This window comes from Xenopus laevis, chromosome 1S, assembly GCF_017654675.1.
Source record: "Xenopus laevis strain J_2021 chromosome 1S, Xenopus_laevis_v10.1, whole genome shotgun sequence".
NCBI lineage: Eukaryota > Metazoa > Chordata > Amphibia > Anura > Pipidae > Xenopus > Xenopus laevis.
This window is the reverse complement of record NC_054372.1, coordinates 157,297,647-157,316,603: the sequence shown is the minus strand read 5'-3', so window position 1 is coordinate 157,316,603 and position 18,957 is coordinate 157,297,647. Positions and strand designations below refer to the sequence as shown.

The 18,957-nt window shown below is 37.7% G+C and overlaps 1 protein-coding gene across 1 annotated transcript in view; it reads left to right on the top strand.

Moving 5' to 3' along the window:
- The window catches only part of csnk1g3.S (casein kinase 1 gamma 3 S homeolog), a gene marked incomplete at its 5' end in the record, with an annotated part of 91,002 nt that overhangs the window by 6,920 nt on the left and 65,125 nt on the right, over positions 1-18,957 (top strand). The window contains 1 exon segment of the mRNA NM_001095821.1: positions 17,028-17,451. Coding sequence (NP_001089290.1) covers positions 17,274-17,451 — 178 coding nt within the window.

Here is an 18,957-nt window from a genome sequence, read left to right as displayed (position 1 = left end):
ATCACCTGACCAGAAATACTACAACTCTAACTGTAACAGGAAGAAGTGTTGAAGCAAAAGACAGAACTCTGTCTTTTAATTGGCTCATGTGACCTAACAAGTAAAGTTTATTTGGTGTGTTTGTGTGCATAGTGAATCGTATGATCCAAGGGGACGGCCCTTATTTTTTTAAAATGTCAATTTTCTATTTATGATTACCCAATGGCACATACTACTAAAAAAGTATATTATTATGAAAATGGTTTATTTACATGAAGCAGGGTTTTACATATGAGCTGTTTTATGCAATATAGTTTTATATAGATCTACATTGTTTGGGGGGTATAGTTTTCCTTTAAAGGGGTTGTTTCCAAAAACTTTCCAGTTTAGTTGTTTTCCGATTTTTCACCATAAATGAAGACCTTTTTCAATTTCTTTTACTGTTTTCCCACAATTTAAATTTAAAGTTTAATGTTCCTGTCTCTAATGTTTCAGTCTGGCAGCTCCGTGATCCGGGAGCATTCTGAACTGTTACAATTTGCTACGTTTAGTTGATACAATTGGTTGACACATTTCTACGCAGCATCCATGAAATATTAGCAACTATTGTATCAATTTGGGATTTGCTCAGCAGGGGCAAAGATAACAAATGTATCAACTAAATGTATCAATTAAGAACAGTTACAGAGTCTGCGACCCCCTCCCGGGAGGTGCTTTAGAAGGTAGAAAATAAAATTTAGACTTCATTATTAGAAAAACGATTACAAATAAAAAATAGAAAGTAATTGCAAAATGTCTTTATTTCTGGTGAACTATCTGAAACCAACTGAACTGATAACCGTGTTTGAAGGTGAACAACCCCTTTAAAGCTTAATTTACCAGGGATAAAAAATGTACTTCTGTATCAGCAAAAATCTGTTTCTATTTTTTTTTTTTTTTTTGAATAAACCAACATTCAGGAGCTCAAAACTGCTGGGATCCATTCAAACCACCATCAGTGTTTGTTTGAATGAAAAGGTCTGTAATGCAGCTTGAGAGTTCTCGAGTTCATTTACTCTTAAAGGGATACTGTCATGGGGAAATTTTTTTTTTCCAAAATGAATCAGTTAATAGTGCTACTCCAGCAGAATTCTGCACTGAAATCCATTTCTCAAATGAGCAAACAGATTTTTTTTATATTCAATTTTGAAATCTGACATGGGGCTAGACATTTTGTCAATTTCCCAGCTGCCCCTGGTCATGTGACTTGTGCCTGCACTTTAGGAGAGAAATGCTTTCTGGCAGGCTGCTGTTTTTCCTTCTCAATGTAACTGAATGTGTCTCAGTGGGACATGGGTTTTTACTATTGAGTGCTGTTCTTAGATCTACCAGGCAGCTGTTATCTTGTGTTAGGGAGCTGCTATCTTGTTACCTTCCCATTGTTCTTTTGTTTGGCTGCTGGGGGGGGGGTTGATATCACTCCCACTTGCAGTACAGCAGTAAAGAGTTATTGAAGTTTATCAGAGCACAAGTCACATGACTTTGGGCAGCTGGGAAATTGACAATATGTCTAGCCCCATGTCAGATTTCGAAATGAAATAAAAAAAAAAATCTGTTCTGCTCTTTTGAGAAATGGATTTCAGTGCAGAATTCTGCTGGAACAGCACTATTAACTGATTCATTTTGGAAAATTTTTTTTCCCATGACAGTATCTCTTTAAAGTCTATGGGAATCGTGTGGAATGAAAAAAAATATGAAGCAACCCTTAAACAAGGAAATTCAAGTATAAACCCTAAAACTTAAGAAACATTCCATGGCATTAATCACCTGGGTGAGGCTTTACAGTGAGGCTGCTTAGCCAGTTCCACTGCTGTCCACTCATGGTAATGTGAAGCAATTCTGTGATTCCTTGTTTTCCTGGATTTTATTCATAAATGTCCATAATCCTTTGGAGTACATCCTCTAGCTATCAGCCCTCCAGTTTAGTAGCCCTGGCTAAACTATTTGCTTTTTTATCTGACCCCTTCATAAATAACTATTAACTGTGTACGCCTCTCGAGGTTCATTTTGACAGATAACCCTGTAGCTCAATTGTCTGCCCTTAGAGAAAATCCATTGCACTGGTGTGTCCCATGGGCATGCATTTAATTGGTTGGTTTAAAATTTACAAGGTTGCTTTTGTTTGGGAGGGGCCAAATAAGTAGATATGGTCGGTTTGTCTGTCTAGATCAGTGATCCCCAACCAGTAGCTCGTGAGCAACATGTTGCTCTCCAACCCCTTGGATGTTGCTCTCAGTGGCCTCAAAGCAGGGGCTTATTTTTGAATTCCAGGCTTGGAAGCAAGTTTTGGTTGTATAAAAACCAGATGTACTGCCAAACAGATCGTCAATGTATGTTGACAATCCACATAGGAGCTACTAAATGGCCAGTCACAGCCCATATTTGGCACCCCAGGAACATTTTTCATGTTGGTGTTGCTCCCCAACTCCTTTTTACTTCTGAATGTTGCTCACGGGTTCAAAAGGTTGGGGATCCCTGGTCTAGATTGTACAGTATATATGCACAACTCATTTGGTGGGCTTTTTTTTGTAATTTTATTAGGCATATAAATGTTGAACTGTAAATAAACATCACAGCATTTTAACATTTCCTCAAACTCCCAAGTGTTTTATTCTCTCTTATTGATTTTTCCCTTTTAGAAAATTTGAGAACATTGAGGTAGTCAATAGACAGCTGAGAACTGTGCACTTTATTGGGCATCCCTTTACTTCAGCTGAGTAATATGATTTGTAAGCTACTGTATATAAATTGTTAATGGATTTACTTTTACTTCAGATTCCCAGGCTTCCCAGAAATGAGGTAATGTTTTATTGTGACTGGAGACAAATTTAGAATGAAAACAACTAAATTATTGAAAAATTGTTTTGGCATTGTTGTATTTCTGTGGGAAGGAAGAGTTTTTGTACTGAACCCCAAACTTTTTTTTACGTGCATGGAAGGTATCGTCTGAAATGCATGGGATCTGGGATTATTCAGATAAACACCATGCAATAAATCTTCTAAAAAACATTTTAGGCTTGTGACATATGGGAAGATTAGTTGCCTGGGGACTAATCGCCTCTTCTGCTGGGCGACAATCTCCCCGAACTGCCTTTGCGTGTCTTCCCGTCCGCTATAATGAAAAGTCGTCTGCGCAGGAAACTGTGGGCGACTTCGGAAAATGAAGTGGCGGGTGTGCTTTAGCGCAGGTAACTTTTTATTATAGCGGACGGGAAGACACGTGAAGGCAGTTCAGGGAGATTGTCGCCCAGAAGAAGAGGCGATTAATCACCAGGCAACTAAATCTCCCAGAATCTGCCCATGTGTCACAAGCCTTAGCATTAAAAAGCCCAGGAGCATTGTTTTGCCATCTACTTGGAATCAGGCTAGCTTTGATAAAGTCAAGGTTTTTTTTTTTCCTTTGTATATAGATCCGGCTATGGCATTCGGCTATTTTAGAGCTTCTTGTATAACAGGTTTCGAAATAATAGATCTTGCACCTACAAGTATTTATTTTTGCTTTACAGATTTAATGGAATAAAACATATTTCATATTATCAAATTACTTGACATCCTTAAAATAATTGATATTAATGTTATATATATATATTTTTTTTTTTTACTGAAAATGAAAAACAAGGTATATCTGTACCCCTGTACAGTGAAAGTCCATAGTTGTTTTGCATTAATACACTAATCTTCGAACCGACACACCCTTGTAAAATCTTTACCTCTTTATATAATACATTGTATGAGAGTCCAGCGTTTCAGTCCTCATTAGGATCTTCTTCATAAGGAAAGGTCCTAATAAGGGCCGAAACTTTGGACTCTTATATAATTTATTCTTAATAAAGAGGCAAAGATTTTACAAGGGTGTGCTGGTTGGAGGATTCGTGTATATACAAGCTGCAATTGTTCACTCCAATACATAAAAGGATATTTGGCCTTGGAGTGCAGATACAGGCCGCATAGTAGAAGTCGGGCCCCAAGATGCCTCCTTTCACTTATTAAAGTTGGCCATAGACGCAACGATACGATCATACGAATCATGTATTCGTACTATTTTCGGACCGTGTGTGGAGAGTCCTGACATTTTTCATCCGGCAGAGATCGGTCATTTGATCGATCGGACAGGTTATAACATTTCTGTCGCCTGCCGATAATATCTCTGTGTGTATTGCCGATCGTACGATTTTCAGTGGGAGACTGTCACTAGCTTTGTCAGACATAACTATCGTACGATTGCTGTCAGAGGTAGAACATTGGCTGATCTGTTATTTTTTAACTACTTGATCGGAATGGTAAGACTTTGATCGGAATGGTTAGTGGCAGGTCGGGAGAGTCCGATCATACGTTGATTCGTATGATCGGATCTTTGCGTCTATGGCCAGCTTAAGGCTGACCTCTTCTACTTCACTGAGTGTGACTGCAAGCAGAATTGTGTATGCTGTGTGCCTGTTTTGGGTACTGGGTATTAATTACTCTTCATTCGCTGAGTTCAGGATACAGATAAAGAGCACCATGCTTGAGTAACTAGCTACATGGGGTAGGGCAGGCTTTAAAGGGTTGGGGATTGCTGGGTCTAGGAACCATCACAGCAGCTGTATGCCTCAATAGTAATATATAGCACTCAAAATTGAGAGTTTCCTCTCATGGAAATAAGAACCTTTATAATAATTATTGATTAAAGCATTTTGTAATGTTTCTGAAATAATTAAGTTACTCTTCACTATCTCCTCCTCAGCAATTTGTGTCTGTTCATTCTCTTTTCATGCAGAAGTGGGGGTCAGATTTTGATTGATACTAAAGGTGGCCATAGATGTAACAAATATGTGACCATTGGTTTTGAGTACAAACGTGTTAGCGCTGAATCGTCCGATATACAGGTAAAAACAAAAGAATTCTACCTGTACCTGACAATTCAGCACTAACACTGGGCGATGTTCAGGTGCCATTAAAATTTGCCAGCCCGATCGACGAGCCGACAGATATCCAAGTTTCTGCCGATATAGTTTGGCTCATCTCCCACTATACACATACAGAATATCGTACAAAATGATTATTGATGCGTCTATGACCACCTTAATACGTCTTTTAGATGAGCTCACTTTCCCAGCTAGTTTATTAGAGCTAACTCAAATAACTGACTCCAGCACAAAGAAAAATAACTGGGTATGACACATTTTTTGCATGTAGACACACTTTCTGCTAATCAGTCATTTTGAAAGAGAGATGTAATACATCTTCTAGTTAAAGGGAGACCCCACAAATTATTTATTAGACCTACCTGTCAGTCAAAATCTGACTGACTCTTGTATGAAGAGAGAATGAAGCGAGACAGCTGATTGCTGAGAGGGTAATAGTGAAAAATATACTTATTTCTAAAACTGTACCAAATTTTTTAATTATGTTTAAAAAGTTTCTTTTGAGGTGATGCTTAAATGTTTTCATTTTAGTGATACTTCCCCTTTAATTACCTTTAAAGGAATACATTTGAACCAACTTTCTTGCGGTTAATCCAAATGTTGTCCAAGTGTAAACACTACCACTGTTCTTATTTTACTGGATTCAATACCCCCATATGCAATAAAAGGCACTTAAGAGTCCCTGGGAGCAGTAACCCATAGCAACCAATCTGATCTTTGCTTTTAAACAGCTGACTAGTAAATTCTACCATCTGATTGGTTGCGATTGGTTACTGCTCCTGGGCAAACTTAATGCCTTTTATTACATAACCCATACATGGCCATACATGGAGAGATCGAGTGGATCGCTCTCCGATATGCCCACCTTGAGGTGGGCAATATCGGGCTGATCCGATCGTGGGCCCTAGGGCCCAATGATCGGATGCTAACGAATGGGAATGGACGAACAGATGCGGCTGCATGGATGACTTTCGGCCAGATCTCGATCGGGGAAGCCCGTCGGGGGGCCCCATACACGGGCCAATAAGCTGCTGACTCGGTCTGTTGGCAGCTTTTATCGGCCCGTGTATGGCCACCTTTAGTCTTTAAAATGCCTTTTTGAAAGAGATCACCGGTTTCACCTACCAGTTTATGCCTGTATTGCCCTTTCCCTTCTAAAATAGACACACAAAGGACTGCATCGTTGTTACTAGCCTTTAGTGTTTATTGCCTCAAGGTATAGACACTGTTTGTTTGTCATCATTCGGTTTGTTTATTTTTTTGTCTGTGTAATAATTATACAAAACTGATGTATGTGAGTTAGGAACTCCTATTGTAAGTTTTGAAAATGGATCATAAACAACCTTTCTAACAAATACATGTATAATGATCATTTTTAGTTATGTCTGTTACCAGACAAACATATACATTTTAATGTTGTTACTGGCTGCTTGTATAGCCTACTATGTGCATCAATGAATGCGGTATGGTCATACATGGATGAACTTTTTCTGAGTCACAAAATTGCGATTCTGTGCAGACTGGCCTGGAGCCTACAGGTCTGGTGTTTTGGAGAGTGAAAAATGGGCTGCCTGTATGTGGCGTGGATCAGGTACAGATTATCATTGCCCAGCTTGCATAACTTGCATAACATTTCATTGGTCCTTGGTGGGATAGTATTTCTGAAGCCTCTTCCTTGTGGCATCATCTCTGGAGCCCCCTAAAGATGTGGATTTCGGTCTTCAAGTCCCTTTGTAAAGGAGACCTGTCACCCAAAGAAATAATTCCAAATCCTTTTCTATCATGTTAAATGAGCAAATTAAACTTTACTTAACACTATATATATTATTTGAATTTCATTTCCTTCAGTCTTTGAATAACACAATTCAAGCAGGCAGCTGCCCTTTCGAGGACATTGTTACTAACTTTTGAAAAATAGTCCCAAAGCATGCATGTAGATAAAAAATATACGTTTATTCCATATTATAAATAGTCAAACATTCCCCCGATAGCACCTACACTGTTGGTAAGACAAGTTGTGCATCACCACAAAATCTTGTGAATGCACCAGAATGAGGGACTTAATGCCTATGTGCATTGCCCTACGTAATTGTAGAACATGAGGGGGGAAGGGGGAATGTGAGGAGTGCAGTGACCCAAGAATTTTGGTTCCATGTTTAATTTGCAAAGGACTTTCATTATACAGTTTTTGATGTGTGGTGACTGGTCGGCTTTAAACTGGGGTTGAGATGAGCATGTTAGAGTGGGTGCAGATCAGGAGATTTTCCGACACTTCCATCACTACTGATTAAGCTTGTGCTTCCAAACTTGCTTATCAGCAGTGATGCAATTGATAATTTTCTTTTTAGATAACATAACGTATAGAATGATTATTAATTATAATTGATGATGGTAATTTGGCTATTAAGCAGCACAAGAGAAATGTTGAAGCTGTAGGAAAATATAAGCATATATTGCCATTTATTTCTTTTGTATTATTTTGGAATTTGTTTGCATGTTTCGGCTTTGATTTTTAGAATATCTGCCAAATGTGTTCACGCCAGAAAACTGACCTTATTGGCTTTAAGAAGGCTTTCCAGGATGCTAAAATGGACTCTCTGCAAACTGGCTGGCAGGTAATTCCTGGGCAAGTGCAAAAACTGCATATTTAGGGCTGGTTAATTTAAGGTTTGTGGTCAAGATTTGGCGTGATTCATGAAAATCATGTCAAATGGCAAGCTGTGATCACGAAAATTAATAAATGAGCCCTGACATAGGTTGGTTGAGTGGGCATGTAGATCAGGAATTAACTAACTGTATAGTGCTAGTTTCTGGACCTTCATGAAGATTTAACCCTTTGTTTGCCAACTTAATAGGCAAGTAAAGTGACAGCCTGCCAGTGTCATAACATACTTTTCTGGGTTAAATATTACACTACTAAATGCGCTTTTTCTAAAACACTACCCACCATAACACTGGCATGTGTTGAACATCAATGTTAAAGGAGAACTAAACCCTCCGTATTCCTTCCCTATGTGCTGACCTGCCATACGGCACCATCTTCCCATGTCCTCAGATTCTCTTCTGTTAGTTCTCAGACATGGATCTTGCTTACGATCATGTTTTTCTGTGTAAGAAATCTTACACACGAACGAGAATATCAATGTTCCACTCATTTTCAATAGACCTGAAAATCATGAATAAGCTGGGAAATAGACATTTGTGACAGACAATTCTCATTGACAAGAAACTTGCTGAGGTTTTGTATTTGTTTCTTTAATAAATCACAGGTTTAAGAAAATACTTTCTGTATTTGTGGTTTTGTACCTTTTTTTTCCCCCAATCCCCAAGTGACATTTCTCCATGTCATGTCGTTAACCAGAAATTCGGCTTAGATTTTTGCAGGCTATCAACCTACCATTTCATTGTCAGGTAATTAAAAATGCTTATCTTATATGTAATTAAAGGTGCAACGTTTGCCCAGTAACCATAGAAAAGATGTTTGCTTTTAAACAGGTTACCAGTAAATACTAATTGCTGACTGGTTGATGTAGATGACTAGATCAGTATTGTACTTGGCAGTTTTCATTACATAAACCCCCATTAATGTTCTATTTTGAGAAGAATGACCATTGCCTTAGTCCTAGATAAGATTGCTAGTTATTATATTATGTCAGGCATATCAATTTTTGTTTATTTTATTTAGAAAACAAAAATATATAAATTCTTACTTTTCACCCTTTCATCTGGGGAGTTTATTTTGACTTGTATCTTAGCAGCATGCTGATCTGAGCTGGTTTTTCCATTTGTATAGGTGATGCAAGCATTGCTAATAAAATAGAAACATCCTCTGCGTGTGATTATTTTCCACTTGTTAGAAAAAAACCTTACCAGTTTTACCTTTTACTGGATTGATGTACAGTATATAGTGACTTTTATTTTCCCATTCACCTTTGTTTCAGTAAAATTGCTGTACATTACAAAAAAATGTAAAGGGTTTGGATCAAATGGGTCTTATATATATATATATATATATATATATATATGGCTATAATATGGCACAGAAGCTATTGCTAGTTGTCCATATGCCTTGTTTTATTGGACAGATTACTGTAAACCCTGTACTTTATTTGTAACCTGGGTCTTTTCTGGTCCTTTATGAAATTTATGTAGGTTTATTTAACTTTTCCTTTATTACCTTATGCCAATTTTAAGATAGAATTCTCCTCATTCTTGTGTGGGTTACCTCCCACATGCCTAAAACCTATAGGCATGTTAATTGGTTCCTGTTGAAACGGACCATAGTATGTGTGTGAATGCCCTAGGGTCTTTAGACTACCCTCCACTGTGGCACTGGGTGGCGTGTAATGTCTGTAGCACAGCAGAATATGTTGGTGCTAAAGAATAATATCAACAAATTCCTAGAAAATCAATAGGCATGTCCTTGTTCCTGCAAAAGTAGAAGAAACACTTCTTTCTGTCTGACCCATTGGAGTACACATGTGAATGTTCTTTATACTGAAGCAACCGTACCGCAAAACGATGCAGATTACACTCGTTTTACAATGTTTGCAATGTTTTTATTGCAATTGTTCCCAAGATATAATATGAAAAGTACTATTGGATCTGTTTGTTTTTGGGGGTTATTCAGATGTTAGAAATAAATGCAGGCTGTGTGCCCATACCACGTCCATTGTACAGGTTTTCATATAAGAATTTGCAAAAGTGGATGTATATTTTCACTAAAGGGCCAATGAACCATATATTTTTAAGGATTTATTTCTGTAAATGTGTCAGTGCTATAAATACAAGTGAATGAATCATAATGGCGTCCTTTGAAACGAATGAGAATTTGTAACACTTTTTCCTTTTGCATATATTTGCCTCGTCTCTATGAAGAACACTATTGACTTGTATTATAGTTTGTAGCAGATCATAACTAAGGAGCAGAGGGCCAGTTTGGATATAACTGGTGTGTGGGACCCTCCCTGAGCAGAGCTTCTAAGGAGGAAAAAGCAGCGATACCAATTTTATAGCCTGTTCAAGATGATACCATTCATTTCTTGCCAACTTGTTGGTGTACACATGGGCTTCTGTATCTAACTTCCTGTTTTCAGCTTAAACCTCCTTGCCCCGGGCATGAGCATGCTCAGTTTGCTGCTCTCCCCCCCCACTTCTCTGCTGTAACCTGAGCAGGGAGAGAATCAGGCAGGAAGTGATGTCACACCAAGTTAATACTGCAGTTGCTATCCTAAACAAACAGAGAGCTTCTAGAGCTTTTTACTTGGGAATGGTAAAACATTCTACAGAATAAATATAGTATTCTAGTTTGCACTATTGCAGCTAATCTATTGGCAATAACATGTCTCCATAGCTTTCCTTCTCCTTTAATGTGTTCTGACTTTAGTACAAAGTACTATATTTATCTATTTCACTCCTCCTCAAAGGATCTCCAACCTTTTTTACTTGTGAGCCACATTCAAATTAAAAAATGTTGGGTAGCAGCACAAGCATGAAAAAGTCACCTGGGGTGCCAAATAAAGGCTGTGATTAGCTATTTGGTAGCCATTATGTGGACTGACCACTTCTAGGATGTTCTCTTTGGCAGTACACTTGGTTTATATGCAACCAAAACTTGCCTCCAAGCTAAGAATTCAAAAGATATGCACCTGCTTTGAGGCAACTGGGAGCAACAAGGGGTTGGAGAGCAACATGTTGCTTACGAGCCACTGGTTGGGGATCACTGATCAAGGGAGATAACCTTAAAGGTGATGTCAAACCCAAATGTAAGAATTTGTATAATGGTTCTGGGCTGTGTATTATTTAAAATCTCCATAATGGTGACCGTGACTTAAGTGTAACCCATACCTCCCAGCTGTCCCCTTTTTTTCAAGGGACATTCCCAATTTCGACAGCTGAGCCCGCTGTCCTGTAGTCTTACTGAAATGTCCAGAGTTTCTTCTTTGATCTCCTGAGCTTACACCAGAAAAAAGACAAAGCTGAAGAAACTTAATTAAACATAGTCTTTTGGCAGAGAGCCCAGAATACTCAGCACCTGCACTTACATAAAATTATAACTATTTAAGATAAGTGGGTCTCTTGGGAGAACTGACACTTGCAGCTTAAAGGAGAAACAAACCCTTGATACTAAAATCACCTACCCTACATAGACCCCCTTCTCTGCTCCTCCCAGCCTAGGTACTGCCTTGCTAAATGCCCCTAACTCTTTACTTACCCCTCGGAGCAGATTCTGTCCAGCGGAGTTCACAGGCGCCATCTTCAGCCATTTCGGTAATCCTCGGGTCTTCGCCGTCGCTTCTGCAATTTCTGTGACTTTCGACGCATGAGCAGTTGTCTCGAAACAGAAAAGTGTTCCAACTGCACATGTACCAATACGGCACTTACTTTACGAAGATTACCGAAAAGAAGAAGATGGCTGCCGTTGTCTTTTTTTGCTTGACCTTCCCTTTAAGGAGAGCTAAGTGCGTCTTTATAAATGAGCAGCATCCTTCCCGTGGTTTATTCCTGTGTCTTAAGTTCCAAATACGGAGAATTTCATAATACAGTTGTGTTAGAGTTGTTAAGGGCAACACTTTCTGCATGTTTTATGTTTTGCTTTTAAAGTATGCCTTTATAATAGTTCCTCGTGTTGCTCCACCTTATGGGATGTTCACCTTAGACCATATTCTACATTTGAATAGCCCCTGTGAGAGAAAAAACATTTTTGCAAATCATCTTTATTATTTTAAATGTTTCTTTTGAAGCTACAGACCTGATAAGCCATTGGATTGGCCCTGCTAAAGCTGTCTCTTCTGTGCTCTCGGCTCTCAGTGGGGGATTTCCCAGCCTGGGACTTGGCGAACAAAAAAAAAAAAATCACATTGAACTGGCTCTGTGAATTCTTCCGTCTCCGGTTTCATTTCCATATCTTTGAAGGGGTTGACTGACAAGATTTAGCCAATAGGATTGGTGAATTGCAAATGAAGCAGGAGAGGGGAGGCATGAGCAGTAACTGTATGGGCAGAATGGACTTCCCAGCCAGAGAGGCAGCAGAGAGCCCAGGAGAGAGACTTTTAGGAGCAGCAAAGAGCTTATATGGTCTGTAGCTTCAAAACTATCCATTTAAAATAATAAAGGTAACTTGCAAAAATATTTCTTCTGACTGGGACTCTTCCAATTAAGAGTATGTTCTGAAGGTGCCCATATTAAACTGAATTTCCTTATTTATTTCCTTCAAAAGTGGATAGTTATCTTTATCCCAAAACCAGTGTGCAGAAGGTGGTGGTTTTCTTATAATAAACACTGTAGTAGAGGATCACAGCCTATCAATCCACTTTTATGGACATCTTAAGTGCATACCTCCCAACTGTCCTGTTTTTAGAGGGATCGTCCCTCTTTTGACAGTTCCACCTGCAGTCCCTCATCTGTACTGAAAGTCCTTTTTTTTTCTCTGCAATAAACAGCCAGAAAAAGAAACAATGTTTCTAACTTAATTGGCTTTTGGCAGAGAGCACAGAACAGCCACAGCAGCTGATAAGATACTTTTGTAACAATTTCAAGATACGCAAATAAGTAATTGTAACAATATAAGATAACAGGTCCCTTGGGAAATGTCAGACTCACAGGGCAATTCACCTTCATTAGCAAAACTGTAATAACTGGAAAAAAACAACACAGAAATATGTTCAAACTTTCATAACCTTCCAAATTTTGTAAAATGAACATGGCACTACTTTTTTTGTCCCTCCTTTTTATTTCCAAAATGTTGGGTGGTATGTAAGTGGGAACAAATGTTTTTGTGCTGTTCCTTACAGAATTCCTTTTGTAACCTCAAGCTGAGAATATTGGGCATTTCATTCTATCCAGCATTTTCACGCATACAAAAATACGGAGGATGTATATTGTATATAACTGCTTGATTTTTAGGGTTTTTTTCACAGAAAGGAAGGGATTGAACTAATCATCCCATGGAACATGACCTAATATTCGTATATTTTGTAGGGATATACTTTTTTGGGATTCAGCCAAATACTGAATCTTCCCCAAAGGATTTGCCTGAATCCCAAACCTTGCAGACTAAAGCATGTAGTGTTTTGAGTCAGTCTGGTTTCCTGTTTAATAGCTCCACAGAAGAGTCGTGTGTGTGTGACTGTCCTTTGTGTTTACTCATTTCCTTTCCACCATTTTGACAGGAACTGACCATGGTTCTCATTTATATGTAGGGTTGCCATCTGGCTGATTATGGTTGATCCCAATGTTATTAATAGAGTAAATATATAGGAAGGCCGGTATTTTTTTCCAGAAAAGGTGGTAACCCTATTTATATGGCCTGTACTTGTCATTTTTGGGGCCCCCACTTACCTGTGCACTGTTTTGCCCAAAAAAATTGTGTTTAGGTGAGTCACATTTTTCGTACTTATATACAGAATTCTTTCTCCCTCCACCCTATATTGTATAATGCCAAAAAAATTTGTTGAATGACTTGATTTTGATGATTCAATAATGTACATTGTAAGTACCCAAATAATCATGTGGCAGTTATTTGGTAATTATACTCTTCACAATTACTCACAACTGCGTGACCGTGGTAATCTATTATTAATAAATAATTGTCTGTAACCAGTACATAGTAGAAACATGTGCAGCATAAACAGTTCATTTTGTTGTACACATTAGTTTACATGGAAACAAATAATTTTTCCCGTTTCCCTGTTAGTGTAAGAAGGTGTTTATTTTACATAAGGGGTGTGGCTATGTATTTGTCAAGCTGCTTTCTTCTCACTCAATCGCTATAAAGAGGCAAAGAAATTGAAAAATAATCTGTATTGTCTGTATAAGGCATGAGTATAATTTGCTTACCCACTATGGGGAGGCACATTTATCAAACCATTGACTTAAACAGCAATTTGGCAGGTTTCAGTTGGCGAATAGTCTAATTTGAGTTCTTAAAGGGCCAGAGATGATAAATCTCAAAAATCTAATTAAAATTTTTTAAAAAACTCAAATCGAATTTGAATAACACTCTAGTCGAATTTGACAGTTGACCAAAAAAAAATAAATCTTAAATTTAAATTTCAAATTCGAATTTTCAATTCTACCCTTGATGAATCTGACCCTAATGTTATAAATATTTTTTTTTGTTAGAACTGCTCAAACAGGCCCCCTCCTCTTAGAGCCATTATAAAGGAGCCCACAATGGATCCTTTTTTATAGTATATACCAGTCAAATATGCGTTTGGCAGAATGAAAACCCTTCTGTAAATTGAAGGCCAAAAACAGCAGGAATAGGTTTTTTATGAGGTGAAATAAATGGTTTTCTAGTGCTGTCTGACAGATGGGGTAAACGTTCTCACATCTATACTGGGTTCTATTCTGTATCATAGATATCAGGAAATAGCTAGGGCAATTTTTTTTATAATTTTTGGCAGAAAAAGCAAGTGGACCAGCTGTCCTAGAGAACTGGAGGGATTTCAAAAAAATAACCTGTAAGGGGGGGAGGGGAAATGTATTTCCACTTTTATTCTTTTTCTGAGTTAACTATTGTCACTTCTTGAAACCGTTAGGGGCAGATTTATTAAGAATCGAATTGAAAATTCAGGTTTTCGGGTCGTTTAAATTCATCTGCGTCTAAAAAAATTAGATTTTATTAATTTCCCCTTCATAAATGTGCCTCTTAATGTTTACAGTGTATTGGTTTTAAATGTTCACTTTTTCTAAGACATAGCTGGTGGATAGGCTGGTGTATTTCAGCATGCTAAAATTGCCCGTACTTGCCTCCCATGGCTCAGATTCACTTAGGCAGTTTTAGTCTGGAAATGCTCTAGTGAAATGCTTAAAAAATAAAGATCCAGAAGTGGGCAGACAGAACTTCTTTTCAAGCCAGCTGATAATTTCCTTATTGATGAGTGTCTGCATACCTTGAATTCTACACCTTTTTTTATTCCCGTTCGAACTTTAAATTAGCCTCTGTTGATGTTGGTTGGCACTGGAGTATCTGCTACTATTTCTAAATCAATATCCATTACTGATTTACCTAAATTTATTTAATGTAAAACCAGAGGCCTGTCACTGGAGGCCCACAGGTCAGATATTTTTCTCAAAGGCACTTTATGGTTTGCAGGTTGTTTATAAACTGCCTAGAATTCTTTGTGGGCATCATTTAAGTTTATCTTTACTATCTCTTTCTCAGCATCAGTTTCTACTCATTCTGTCTTCATTCAGGAGTTGGGTGTCAGATGAATGATCCAATATATCTTATTGGGGGGCTCCTTTTGTCTAGAAGATTTATTAGAGCTCACTTTATTAAAATCACCAGAAATCCTGTCTCTCTACATGCAGGATTTGTGCAAAGGGTGGTTGTTTTATTAGATTTTGTTTGTAGTGGCATGAGTTATTTGAGTAAGCTTTAGGAAAGGAAGCCCCTCTATAAGATATATTGGATCATTCATCTGACACCCAGCTGCTGCATGAAGACAGAATGAAGAGAAACAGATGCTGAGAGAGGAATAGTAAATATACTATAACTTGATTATTTCAGACATAATGCAGAATTTTTAATCCACACAGATTTTTTTTTCCCCCTTATTTATCATTACGTTTTCCTGTGCGGGGAAAATGACTCGGAAAATTTTTCGGATCTGACGCCCAAAAACTTTGTTTTGTATTACTGCCCAAAAACCACAAAATCTTCGGATTATTGCACGAAACCCAGCGCAGATCAGGATATTTTCGGGACTTCTACATGAACTCAGGTCTGAGTTGGAGTACTTTTTTATTTCGACTTCCAACACCCTCGTGTTGAGTGTAATAAATTCCAAAAAAGTTTTTTTTTTTTTTTTCACTAACAATTTGTTTTTTATAGAAGTTTTTGACATTCAGTCTTTAATAAATAAGCCCCCAAATATTTATGTCTGCATTGCTTCTAAGAGTCAAATGCATGGTCTTGGTTGATTACCCGTGTTTTATTCCCACATTTTATTTAAAACCAGCTACCATTAGTGTCCACAATTATCAGTACCATTTCCTGATCATTTCTGGCTTGGCCAGAAGTTAGCAATACATTACGAAATAATTTTTTATTCAAGATTGACTTGGTTAAATACTACAATAGATACTCCGTAGGACATTGTAAAATGCTGAGGGAAAAATTAAGTTTAGTAGCTTGGCTATTCATGCATTCTAATTTTAAATGTACCATACATCCTCCAGAACTTGTGGTGGCACTGGTAGTCAGAGTAGATTTATAATGTGAGCTACAAGATCCCAGCTGTGGCTGTTTTCATGATCAGCAGAAAAATGTTACTGGGAACCACTAGTCGAACTAGCCTCTTATTGCTTAAAAAAACAAAGATAAAGCAACCCTGATCATTGCAATTGTTTTCCTTATGTTCTTTAAAAGTAGCATTATTTAAATTTTCACTTTTCGTATGGTGTAAATATGGATATTCTAAAATAATCTGCAGTTGATCTTCATTTTGCCTTCTGAATTTCAGCAGCTTTTTTTGTTTGCCAAGGGTACATTTACCCTAAACAGGCAGTGATTTGAAGATGAGTTGGAGAGGGCCTGAATTGGAAGATGGGCATTACAAGTATTCTATAAATGTAAAAAGGACAGTACCTCACGCAGCAATTGTTTTTGCTGTTGGGATACCCAACAGTACCTCCCAATTAAAAGCTGGAAAGACATTAAAAAAGAATTATTAAAAAATTATTAAAAAAAAAAAAAATGCCAATCAAAAACGTGCTAAGAATAGTACATTGTAACACACAGAAACTTAATTTAAAGGTGAAATACCTCTTCAGAGTTGCTGTGTGTAACGGTACCAGGATAGCTACTAGTAGACAACATGGCTGCCTGCTGATATTTTACATTAAATGCAAAGTTTGCAATTTATAATAGCACAAATAAGGTAAAGGTGGTCAGTGCAATTAACATTAGTGGTGATGGTTTATCATTAAAACGTTCTTATACTCCTACGATGACTTTATAATAAGTCATACAGCATGGCTGACTGTCACTGCTGATAGTTTGATTTGGTGAAATGGACGTCCACATGTTTGACTATCTTGCCTACTACTTGTGTTTAAATAGTGTTTACATGATGTACTCTGATTTATCATTTGCAGGCTCTGCATTTATTTGAAGACACTGCTCTAGTTGGATTACAGCTAAACATCTTTTTAACTGATTGGATGTCCCAAGAGGAATTTGCGAATGGGATGAATCTGCTGCTGCTGAGCCCTTGTCTTCAGCTCAGTGAATAACATTATCCAACGGGTGGACTTACCTAGTTATGTTTCCATTTTCCCAACACCCTATTTGAGTTTGCTTGTCTTCAAAAAGAATTCAAAGTGGAGTACCGCAAACTTGATATGGATGGCAAGAAGAAAGACAAGGACAAACCTGATGAGAGAATGGCCCGACCAAGTGGCCGTTCAGGTCACAACACACGTGGTACTGGATCTTCGAACTCTGGCGTATTAATGGTCGGGCCTAATTTTAGAGTTGGAAAAAAAATTGGTTGTGGCAATTTTGGAGAACTCCGATTAGGTAAGTATCCTTTAACAAAGAGATCCTGTGGTAAAATGTAATGTTGTTCATTCAAGTTTGATTATTTGGTGAATACACACTGTGGAATAGTAGAATTGTTCAGGAAACCAACAAATGAGTTGACCATATTTGCACATGTTTTTGTCATATTGGTGGAAGGCTAAGGGATCCCTGGGAAAAATCGAGATGTTGTACAGGTATGGGATCTGTTATATGGAAACCTGTTAACCAGAAAGTTCTGAATTACGGGAATTCCATCTCCCTGTTTAAAAATGCTAATTATTTGATTAAAATGATCTAAATGTTTCTTTTTTCTTTGTAATAATGAAACTGTACCTTCTACTTGATCCCAACTAAGATATAAAGAATCCTTATTGGTAGCAAAACAAGCCTATTGGGTTCATTTAGGGGCAGATTTCTCAAAATCCAAGTTAAAGGGATACTGTCATGAGAAAAAAAAAAATTTTTTTCAAAATGAATCCGTTAAGTGTTGCTCCAGCAGAATTCTGCACTGAAATCCATTTCTCAAAAGAGCGAACAGATTTTTTTATATTCAATTTTGAAATATGACATGGGGCGAGACATTTTGTCAATTTCCCAGTGCTTGCACATTAGGAGAGAAATGCTTTCTGGCAGGCTGCTGTTTTTCCTTTCCTTCTCAGTGGGACATGGGTTTTTACTATTGAGTGCTGTTCTTAGATCTACAAGGGAGGGGGGTGATATCACTCCGACTTGCAGTACAGCAGTAAAGAGTGATTGAAGGTTATCAGAGCACAAGTCACATGAATTGGGGCAGCTGGGAAATTGACAATATGTCTAGCCCCATGTCAGATTTCAAAATTGAATATAAAAAAATCTGTTTGCTCTTTTGAGAAATGTGCCAAGCCATTAAGTAGCTGTCCCAGTCATCCCACTAAGAGATACTGACTGACACCAGAAATTATTCCTTTTTTCATAATATTGGCTTTGCATGCTTATAATTTTTCCGTAAATTATTTGCCCAATGCTTTTACATTACCCATCTGACTCCCTGTGTTCCTGTATGAAGGGCTGCCATATTTGTGCAGCATCAGTCAGTTCGCTTTAGAAACTGTAACTGACAGGCTGAGATGGGACAGTCTCACTGTGTATTCGTATACTGCTGAGATGACAATAAAGTTTACTTTGACTTTGAAGGTTGGCAAAACAGTCAGGCTTAGAAAACTCAACTAACAATTACTTACAGCATGACCTATAGGTAACTTTTAATGTACATTCATATTTTAAAAAGTAGTTTTTTTAGTGTCTCTATCACACTTAAGCATGCTCATTTGGATAAGGTCCAAATAATGTATTCTGCTGCTCTTGTGCACGATTTAAGCAATTTAATTGACATGGAGGCACACGGTTTAGAAGGTTTCCTTCACTTCTAAAATGTTACTGATATTCTGTAAGTAATTGACTGTTTTGTTTTTTTTTTAAATATTTATTAGTACGTTTGTAAAGCGCCATTATATTCCGCAGTGC